General features: G+C 36.0%; 1 protein-coding gene across 1 annotated transcript; it reads right to left on the reverse strand.

The window, feature by feature from the left end:
• Positions 1-2,585: 2,585 nt before the first annotated feature.
• Positions 2,586-11,566, reverse strand: LOC107795937 (tyrosine-protein phosphatase RLPH2). The gene is made up of 4 exons (XM_016618644.2): positions 10,965-11,566; positions 3,557-3,624; positions 3,164-3,343; positions 2,586-3,056 (listed from the first exon to the last, which is right to left on the reverse strand). The coding sequence occupies exons 1-4, from the start codon at positions 11,473-11,475 to the stop codon at positions 2,886-2,888; spliced, it is 930 nt and encodes a 309-aa protein (XP_016474130.1). The 5' UTR covers positions 11,476-11,566; the 3' UTR covers positions 2,586-2,885.
• Positions 11,567-11,774: the final 208 nt, after the last annotated feature.

The following is an 11,774-nucleotide window of genomic DNA, read 5'->3' on the forward strand; positions in this document are numbered from 1 at the left end:
GGGATTCAGAGAAGGGTCGGACCACAAGGGTCTATTGTATGCAGTCTTACCCTTCATTTCTGCAAGAGTCTGTTTTCACGATTTGAACTCTATGACCAACTGGTCACATGACAATATTATTTTGGGTAAAAATACTAAAATAATATTTCAAAAATTTATTTGATAGAGAACATCGTTCAAGTTGCATAGCGTTATTTGTTTAGTTTCCATTAGTTTTTTTAACCACATCCAAGACTAGGGGTGTTCACGGTTCGGTTTGGTCGGTTTTTGATTTTAACCAAAACCAAACCAATTTAATCAGTTTTTAAAATTTTAAAACTAAAACCAAACCAAATTAAATACAAATCATCGGTTTGATTGTTCTTGGTTTGGTTCGGTTCGGTTTTTCGGTTCTTAGTAAGCTAATGATAAGTCGATAATAGTAAAACAACGCTAGACAACAATCTGAGAATAATTTGCTAAATTTATGCTTTTTATATATTTCTTTCAGAACTGAAAGTTTATTTACTTGTTTATATGAAAAGAATGAACAAAAAACAAACTAAAAGTTTGCTTTCTCAAGCTTTAGCCACTGTTGTCTTGCAATTTGAATTTGTTTTCTTTACTCTTGTGGTGATTTTTTTTTAACTATTCTGTTAGGCAAAAGTATGTGCGGAGGGTTAGAGAATTAGAGTCTCTTAATGAAAAGAAAATTGGTCGAGTCCTATTGTTTTGGGCTTAGGCAATCTTTTAAGATATAAAAGGATAAACCAAAATTCAAAATAACAATTAAAATGCATAAAATATTTAAAATTATTTACAAAAAGATATTATATTGTATATAAATAATTATTAAATTTTGTATATAATTAGTCGGTTTGGTTCGGTTTATTTTTGGTTTTTTAAAATAGAACCAAAACCAAATCAAATATTATCGGTTTTTAAAATTTAAAACAAAAACCAATCCAAAATCAAAAAAAATATCGGTTTACTTAATCGGTTTGGTTCGTTTTCCGTCAAACAGTGAACACCCCCTATCCAAGACTTCTAAAGAATTTCTAAGACTTCTGCCCTAAGTGAATAATGCAGAAAGTCTTCTATTCAAAAGAAATAAGAAAATAGAAAGTCCCAAACAGTATTGCTGGTTTTGATTTTTGCTGTCATTTTGCTTATTTTTTAAAATTCATGTCATTGAGAAATATGAAGTATCCGGTTTCAAAACCCAGCGAAGACAAACATTTAAGGTGATTTTTTTTTATTTGTCCAAGTCTTGATGAACAGAGTTACTCGATACTTATATAGTTGTACTGTGAAGCAATCGGTATCTCGTAGAATTAATCGAGGTGCACACAAACTTTTCCGAACTTCATGGTTACTGAAAAAAATAAAAAAAATCGTAATGCTCTTTAATTACAACCAACAAAAACAACAACAAAAGTTGCCCCTACCTTGTTCAACTTACCCCTATCTTACGAAGGTAGAGAGACCATCATCTAACAACAACACAATATAATCTACTCTCGGCAACCTCTTAATTGGAAGTGGAGGATGCGCACCACTAGAGCAACTCACTCTTGTTGTAGAGAGACTGTCATAACGCTCTTTAATTGAGTTTGCAAAAATCAACTAAAAGCAATTTTTTGTCCCCGACGCACCTATTATTGTCTTAGAATGTTTCTAACGGGCAATCAAGATTGTATGTATAAATGGGGATTAACTCAACTTTTTGACCCAATCAAGCTAGAAGAGACCATACCAACAATAATAACAACCCAGTATAATCTCACAAGTGGGGACTGGGGAGGATAGTGTGTACGAGGACTTTACCCCTACACTGGGATAGAGGTTGTTTCCGATAGACCCTTGGCACAAGAAGAAGAAATGCGACAATAGAATAGAAACAACAACCAGTGGCGGGTCTAGAAATTTAAGTTCGTGGGTGCTTAGCTTTTTCTAACATAAAGTTATTAGCAATCACATTATATAAATGCATAACTATTGTAACACGATGATGAAAAAAGTTAACGAGAAAACTCATAGTATTAATATTATGAATGCCGTAAAATTGTGATGAATAACATAACTGACAAGAAAAGAGATTGATGGTTTTGTCCCTTCGGGAGGAATTGCTCGTCTTCAGAAGGGTCGAACTTTGGAGTCCTTTTTCTTTTTCTTTCTTTATAGTGAACTACATTTTGTAAATAAGAAGAGATAAAACAAAGTCAACAGAAAGGAATTCTAAAAAGTAGTATTGGGTAAAAAAACGGCGGTTAGTGAAAAAAGGGAAAGTACCTTGATAATATGAGGAGAAAAAAAGGGAATAATTTGTTTGTTTTAAAAGGCTTGTCGGGACAAGGATTTGAACCCTCACCCATTCAATTTTCGTAAACTTCCGGCACCCTCCCTTAACCAAAGAACCCACTAGACTATTTGTCTCCTGGGTGCTTTCTATTTTTTTAATATTCGTTTTCTCAAATTTTCTACACAATTATATATACTCGGAGCCGAGATTAATGGTTGCTCGAGCACCCAAATTCAATGAGTAGATCCGCCCTTGACAACAACATAACCAGAAAGATAGTACCAGCGAACCAAGCGTCTGAAAATATACGTGGAAAAGGTAAATAATTTCACTACTAATGGGAAAGTCTCCCGTATACGAGCAGTATATCCAAAAGTAGAGAATCTACAATATAATATGATTCTCGACAGGCTTGAAGTTTGTTCAATACAGGCTTATTGTGTAAATCTATTGACTACATCTACAACATAATATGATTCAACAAAATACGAGTTATTTGTTGATACAAAAGCCACTGGAGTCGTGTTTTTTTAGGTTTTGCAATTTACTTTGGTTATTTCTGATTTAAACAGAAAAGGTCAATAAATTTGACACAAACCATAGTCTATTTCACCAAACGATCAGTATCCCGTACAACTTTCATTGAAGGAAGCACAACTGCAGCCACTGGATTATCTTCTAGTCCACCACCTTCATCTATTACCAGTCTTAAACCTTCAATATGGAGTTTCCCATGGTGACCACTTACGACGATTGTTGGAGTTCTAGTCAGTTCCTACAGAAAAATGCAACAACAATCAACTTGCGTCTTCTTTGAAAGCATATACATGATATAATGACAAACTGAATGGAGCTATGATCGAGTTTCCCTGAAGCGGTTACCTGAGGGATTTCCCATACGTTCTTCCTTCCGCTAAGGGGTTCCACCTTAGAAATCCTTGTGTCCTTTGCTTTAAGGGTTTTAATCTGTTCCTCAACAGCTTTGTTTTTCTCCAGACCAGCATGAACAGCAATTAGTTTGCAGCTTTTAATTCCTTCCTCAGTTTTTATGCAAACATCGTCCTAGAAAGCAAAAGAACGAAACATAACTGTTGAAAGTTAGCTAAGTAATGACATGATCAATGAGCACTCTTGAGTTTAGTTATAAAGCAGAAACAAAATTTAAGCACATATTTTTTCGATAAGACAAATCAAGAATTACTTAAGGTGGTCATGGAAAAATAGAAGGGAAGAAAAAGTTGGAAAGGAAAGAATAGTGAAGACAAAAGAATTTACCTCTTCGTGAATCCAGACCAAATCGGCAAGAAACTTCTTGTGCTCATCAGGAACTGCCTTCATAAGTTCTGTAAAGAGTGAAACCTTACTGTTAACAAAAGGACTACAGTCAAACCTCTCTATAACAGCCTCGTTTGTTCCGAATATTTTTGGATGTTATAACGAAGTGCTGTTATATAGAACATATATTATAACATAGCATGAAAATTGGTTACGAAAAGCTTGACTTTTATAGTGAAGTGTTGTTATATAGGAATGCTGTTATCGAAAGGTCTGACTGTATTATTTGATTATGTATTAATGCGATAGGCAGAACTAAGTTTTTTTTTTTGGGTAACAGGTAATTGAACTATAGAATGAACTATCAGCAATCAAATTCTCCTCAGGTCCACCCAACACCATATGAAAAAGGACAATCTTGAGCACGACAGGAAGGAACAACGCCTATATTAAATGAGCATTCCTACTCAACAAGAGCTGCATGTCAAACTATACACCTATTTTTGAAGCGGAAGAAAATAAAAACTTATTAATACACATTTCTTTATAATATAAACAACTATAGAACATATTACACTGATAAACAAGAGAAATCACACAGAAGTTGAACGAAAAATTGAACGATCACCACCCAAATCAGACTAGGTGATCCAACAAGGAACTGATACAGATATTCCGCTGATATAGAATTGGGATAGCATATAATAATAGTCAATCAATCGATAATGTATGCTGCAATCCCAAATTATTTAGAGTCAGTTATATTAATCCTAAGTAACCGTTGCGCTCAACAAAAACTCATTTCATTCCAATACTAGATGATTTGTCTTTTAAAGTAAATTAGTAGTTTTCTAAAATTAGAGGGTTTCTAAATCTCACACTTATTTTCTACATGGGAATATAAGCCTAACTATAATAAGAAGACTCATGCAAAATATCGGACCTAATGTAAGTACAATAACAATTAAATCTTAATATAGCTAATTGATAACGCCTATATGTATCATCTTCTTTCACTGTATTCGAGTCTTAGCTAAATCCATATCAATTTCGAAGTATGTTTTTTGAGACAACTTCCCTCTATGTGATTTTGGTTCTGCTTCATTCCCTCTTATCACCTTCAATTATTATAGTGTCGAAACTATAGACTGGTGCATATGGAATTATATGTAGAATATGGTCAAACAATCTTAGGTTACTTGCACCCTTGTTGGAGATCTTGCACAATCTCATATGGTCATATATCCTTCTAAGCACTTTCATCTGTGCAACATTCAATTTGTAGATATGTTGGGTTTTAGAGCACCAACATTCCATATAATATTACTATCTACACAAGCCTTTCACTTTGTTACTTATCTTCCAATCACGTAACACTTCCATAAACCATTCCATTTCAACCATCCTATTTTAGTTCAATGTGTTATATCTTCATCTATCAGGTCATTCTCCCGGAAGATTGAGCTTAGATTTTTCAATTGTCTTCATTTAGAAACCACAACTATCTAATTTCATCTCACCATCGTTCTTCTTATGGTGCTAAAAATGCACATGTTTCTTTTTGGTTTACCTCACTTACTCTCTATCGTACTTCTAAGTAGTTCCAACTTCTAAATGACTCCCTCGTTACATTTTGTCAATTAATACCATATCATTGTTGGGATAAAAAATAATCTCGCCCAAGAATAATATCCACAACAAATAATAATAATAATACAAGAGAGTAACAATGACACCAAATATTTTAGCGGGATAAAATACAATACCCGAGTGGAGCAATATTACCACTATAATATTACAACTCAGTAGTGTCAAGAGACTACTACAACTTTGAAAGAAATAATACTCTTTATTTAAAATACCTCACTACAATATTACTATCACTCATTAGTTATCTCACAGACCACAATCTGCGGATTACTCTCACTGCTTTATGCTTCTCTCATTATTTTGGTGTACTTAAACTGAACGAATGAAGCTCATATTTATAGGCACATTTTCACCAACCCAACCAATCTGATTGGTTCCTCAATTTGTAAAGTCCAGATTTCAGCCGCCCTTATTGAAAATTTTAGCCACCCTAATTTGACTTCACCAACTTTTTTAACTTTTTCTTTATTTCCTTTTTTCCTTTTATGGGTCCTACAAATCTCTCCCTTAATTTTGATTTTTCTTCTTTATCCCAAGTCTTGATCTCAATCTTTGAAAATCTTCAAACTTAAGAGGCTTTGTGAAGATATCTGCAACTTGATCATAAGACTTCACATATTTGAGCCCGACTTCCTTCTTGGCAATGCACTCTCTGATGAAATGATACCTTGTATCTATATGCTTGGTTCGATCATGATATACCGGATTCTTGGCGAGTGCCTGTGCTGATTTGTTATCAATACAAATCTTTGTAGCTTCCATTTGTGGCAAATTGAGCTCCTTAAATAATCTCCTTAGCCAAATAGCATGACAGGTACATGATGTTGCTGCTATATATTCGGCTTCACAAGTCGAGAGAGTAACAATGGACTGTTTCTTTGAACTCCAAGAAATAACAGAATCACCCAAGAAAAATACAAAACCAGTTGTACTTTTTCTATCATCAATATCTCCCGCATAATCACTATCACAAAATCCCACAAGATTGAAATCATTAGAAGAAGAATAAAATAACCCAAAATCGATCGTACATTTTAGGTAACGAAGAATTCTTCTAGTGATCTTCAAGTGAGTAGAGGTAGGAGCCTCCATGAAGCGACTTACTACTCCAACTGCAAAAAGTATATCTGGTCTGGTACAAGTCAAGTACCTCAAACTTCCCACAAGACTTTTGAAGAATGTGGGATCCACTTTTTCTCCTTCATCAAACTTGGACAATTTTGTCTCACTTTCCATCGGTGTGTTCACGGGGTTGCAATCGAGCATGTTGAACTTCTTCAATATCTCCTTTGTATAGCTTTCTTGAGAGATAAAAATTTCATCCTCCATCTGCTTCACTTCTAGGCCCAGGTAATATGACATGGGCCCTACGTCTGTCATCTCGAACTCACGGGACATATCTTTCTTGAAAGCTTCAAACAAACTTGGGTTATTACCCGTGAAAATAAGATCATCAACATAAAGACAAACAATTAAGATATCTCCATTAGTATGAACTTTAAGGTAAAGAGCATATTCATGGAGACAACGAGTAAACCCATTGTCTTGAAAATACTTGTCGATGCAACTATTCCATGCTCGTGGGGCTTGCTTTAATCCATATAAAGCTTTCTTCAACCGCAACACTTTATCTTCATGGTTTTTGACCACGAAGCCCAATGGTTGTTCAACATAGACTTCTTCTTCAAGATAGCCATTCAAGAAGGCTGACTTGACATCTAGTTGATGAATCTTCCACTTCATTTGCGCCGCCAAAGAGATCAACAAACGAATAGTCTCCATGCGGGCAACATGTGCATAGACTTCTTCATAGTCAATGCCTTGCCTTTGCTTGTAGCCTTTAGCCACAAGTCGTGCCTTGTATCTCTCCACATCTCCATCAGCATTCTTCTTTGTCTTGTATACCCATTTCACTCCAATTGCTCGATGACCCTTGGGAAGAGTTGTTAACTCCCAAGTGTTGTTCTTCTCTATTGACTCAATCTCCTCCTCCATGGCTTGTCTCCACCTTTTGTTTGTAACAGCTTCATCAAAGTTCATTGGTTCACTGTCAGCAAAGAGACAACATAAAAAATCAAAATTAGTAACTTCTTCTGTGTCCTCATAGAGCTCTTGAATGCTCCTTGTCTTTTGCGGCTGTTCATTTGAACCTTCTTGAGAAGAGGGAGATGCAACATTTGTTGGAGAAGAAGGTGGAGTTGTGTCCTGCACAGGTTCCACGGTCTCCGGTTCTTCTTCATCACCAAAGTATGGAAGAAAATCATATGAAGTTTCTTCCTCAGCTTCCCAATTCCATGCCAGTTCTTCATCAAATTCAACATCACGACTTACCACCACCTTACCGCTGCTTGGGTTGTATAGCTTGTAGCCTTTTGAACTCGTATCATAGCCAACAAACACATGCTTGACACTTCGATCGTCAAGCTTTGCTCTCCCTTGATATTGCACATGAGCATAGGCTATGCTCCCAAAGATTCTCAAGTGCTTGACACTTGGCTTTCTTCCACTCCATGCTTCTTGAGGGGTTTGATCTCTAACATTTCTTGTTGGAGACTTGTTATTCAAATAAACTGCACAAGAAACAGCTTCGGCCCAAAATTCCTTAGACATACTTTTAGCTTTCAACATACATCTAGCCATATTAAGAATCATTCGATTCTTTCTCTCTGCAACACCATTTTGTTGAGGTGAATAAGGTACCGTTAGAGGGCGACGAATTCCATGAAGTTGACAGAAGTCATTAAATTCGTTTGAGGTGAATTCGCCTCCTCTATCGGACCTTAGAGCTTTAATTTCATAGCCACTTTCTTTCTCCACAAGTACTTTGAAATTTTTAAAAGCAGCAAAAGCTTCAGATTTTTGGTTCAAGAAATAAACCCAAGTCTTTCTACTGAAGTCATCAATGAAAAGCAGAAAGTATTTTCTTTTACCAAAAGAAGGTGGATTGATTGGTCCACACACATCAGTATGGACAAGCTGGAGCGGCTTGGTTGATCTTGACATGGCCTCCTTTGGAAAACTCCTCCTTGCATGCTTTCCAAGAAGACAAGCTTCACACAATTGATTGAGATGGTTAATTGATGGTATCCCATGCACCATGTTATTTTCTCCCATTGATTTGAGCGCTTCAAAATTTAGGTGCCCAAATCGCATGTGCCAACACCATGATTCATCTTGCACATTAGCCTTCAAACACTTTGCATCAATTGTTTTAAGATCTAGAGGAAACAATCTATTCTTTGCCATATGCACTTTAGCAATTAGAATTCCACTTGAATCTCTAAGCCAAAGATGCATATTTTTTATGTGGATGTCATATTCTTTTTCAAGAAGTTGGCCCAAACTTAAAATATTACTTTTTAATTTTGGCACATAATAAACATCTTGAATTAACTTGTGACTATCATCTTTACAGGAGATCAGAATCGTACCTATCCCTTCGATTTGAACCTTTGAGGTATCTCCAAAGGACACATTATCTCTCACTGTTTTATTGATCTCCACAAACTTCTCTTTGCATCCACACATATGATTGCTTGCTCCATTGTCCAAATACCACGAGCTGCAATCATCTCTGTCTTCTTCCTTGAGTGCCATCAACAACGTTGACTCATTTTCTTCTTTCTTGTCGCCAACAAGGTTAGCCTTTTCTTCAACATTGCTACGACATTCCCAAGAGTAATGGCCAAATTTATGACAATTATAACATTCAATTTTTGATTTGTCATACCTTTGTCCATTATTTTCTTGGTAGTATCCACGTCCTCTTCCTCCTCTTTGTCCACAACCACGACCTCTGAATGTTTGGTGGATTTTAACTTCATTGTTGAAATTATTACCATTACTTCTTGCTCTTCCATGACCTCCTCGGCCTCGGCCTCGTCCTCGACATCGTCCGTTTCCTGATAGCTTGTTTCACCTCCATAATCCTTGAAGGATGCCTGAGTTTTAAGAAGTTGCTCCGATGACACTTCTTGTCTCCTTTTGATCTTTTCTTCGTGAGCCTGTAAAGAACCTTCCAATTGCTCCACCATCATAGAGTTTAAATCTTTAGATTCCTCAATAACACACACCACAAAATCAAATTTAGGTGTTAAAGTGCGAAGGATCTTTTCTACCACATGGACATCTTCTATGTCTTCCCCGTATCTTCTTAGTTGATTTACAACAGCCTTCACTTTTGAAAAATAATCCGAGATGCATTCGGATTTTTTCATTTTTAAAACTTCAAAATCAGCCCTTAGAGTTTGAAGTTTTACCTTTTTCACCTTGTCAACTCCTTGAAGAGAATTTTGTAAAATCTCCCAAGCTTCCTTTGAGGTGGTAGCATCTGCCACCTTCTCAAACATGGCATCATCCAAACATTGGCGGTTGAGCGTGAGGGCTTGTTGATCCTTTTTCCTTGTCTTTGCCAAGACCTCTTTTTTATTTTGGGACAAAGCTTCCTCATTATCGGGTTTTGCATACCCTATGTCTACGATTTCCCATACATCCTGAGAGTCAATGATGACTTTCATACGTAGACACCGTTTCTCATAATTATCTTTTGTCAGACGGGGTAACTGAAAAGATGGCGGACCATTATTTGTCATGGCTATGATACCACGTTGTGGGATAAAAAATAATCTCGCTCAGGAATAATATCCACAGCAAATAATAATAACACAAGAGAGTAATAATGACACCAAATATTTTAGCGGGATAAAATACAATACCCGAGTGGAGCAATATTACCACTATAATATTACAACTCAGTAGTGTCAAGAGACTACTACAACTTTGAAAGAAATAATACTCTTTATTTAAAACATCTCACTACAATATTACTACCACTCACTAGTTATCTCACAGACCACAATCTGTGGATTACTCTCACTGCTTTATGCTTCTCTCGTTATTTTGGTGTACTTAAATTGAACGAATGAAGCTCATATTTATAGGCACATTTTCACAACTCAACCAATCTGATTGGTTCCTCAATTTGTAAAGTCCAAATTTCAGCTGCCGTTATTGAAAAAAATTCAGCCACGCTAATTTGACTTCACCAACTTTTTTAACTTTTTCTTTATTTCCTTTTTTCCTTTTATGGGTCCTACAATCATTTGCAAATAGGATGTATCGCGGGACGCCATCCTGTATAATATTGGTATTACCGCATCCACGACTAAACAAGTACTATGTAGTTAGGAATCATAATATGAGGATCCATAAGTAGAGTAAACAAGTATGTAATTAGGACTTAGGAACCACAATATGACGGGAAAAAGGACGAGCTTTTGATAATTAGAACCACCCGAAACATCCAAAGTCACTATCATTGTGAAAACAACCATCAAATGAAACACTTCCTATATACACAAGACCACTAAAAAAAGGAATTTTTAGAACTAGCATAGAGGTCTAAATCCGTCATCAGCTAGGAAGGGAAAATAAACAATCATACGTAATTTTCCATCACTGCTAAACCCCTCTCCGAAAATGTCACCTCACTGCGTGTCGTATCTGACATGGGTGCGGCAACATTTTGGAGAGTTTGTGCAACATAACTGCTAGCAACCAATTCAACAGACAAAAGCCGCAACAACAACCCCAACTACGCCTCAATACCAAACAAGTTCTGTCAGCTATATGAATCCTCACCGATCACATTACTCCATATAAGCTCATCTTAGGCAAAAATTATATAAAATAAACATAATAATAAAGCCAAAACACACACACACACAAAAAGAGGGGAGAGGAAATTAAGGAATTATACCAGCAGAACCATGAGGAACACCATAAGATTCAAAAGTAGGAGCAGCATCATAAATAGAACCTTTACATTCAATACCGTTTAAAGTATGATTTCCAGCCCATATTCTCCCCTGCAAATGCATATTCTCAAAGCCTTCACCTTTATACCACCCTTCTCTTTCCTCATTCATTTCATACTCTTTCCATGTTTCTTTAAATTCAGATCCATCAATTGGACTTGGTAGTACACCCAAGAATGCTCCAAAAGAAAAATCATGATTTCCAGAAAGGTAAACATGGGTTTGTTTTGGGTATTTTGAGGGCAAAGAAATTAAAAAGTTTAAAACTTTATGAGTATCTGCACCTCTATCACAGTAATCACCCAAGAAAATTATAAGGGCAGTTGAAAAATCAGATGGGTCAATGCAAGTCTCAAGATTTGACCATAAATTTTGAAGCTTTGTTATGTGACCATGGATATCACCTATGCAACAGACCACCCTAGGTTTTGTGGGTGGATTTTTGTCCTCCATTTTTTTTTTGTTAATGGAGTAAAGAATGGGAGGTTGGAAATGATTTATTTTGCAGCAGTGTCCGAGTGAAATGAAAAAAAAGAGAAGAAAATGTGTGTGTTCTTTTCCCAGATAATATTAATATAGAATATAAAAAGAAATATACAATGATTAGCACGTTTCCAACGAGGTGTACATCACCGACACACGTTTCCCAACACAAAAGGTGATGAACTACGTCCTAGCGGACGAAATAAAATAGACCACTGGATAAAGAATGTGTTGTTTTCCAAGTGCTCCAAAAAAAAGTATAATTTATA

This window comes from Nicotiana tabacum, chromosome 10, assembly GCF_000715075.1.
Source record: "Nicotiana tabacum cultivar K326 chromosome 10, ASM71507v2, whole genome shotgun sequence".
Taxonomy (NCBI): domain Eukaryota; kingdom Viridiplantae; phylum Streptophyta; class Magnoliopsida; order Solanales; family Solanaceae; genus Nicotiana; species Nicotiana tabacum.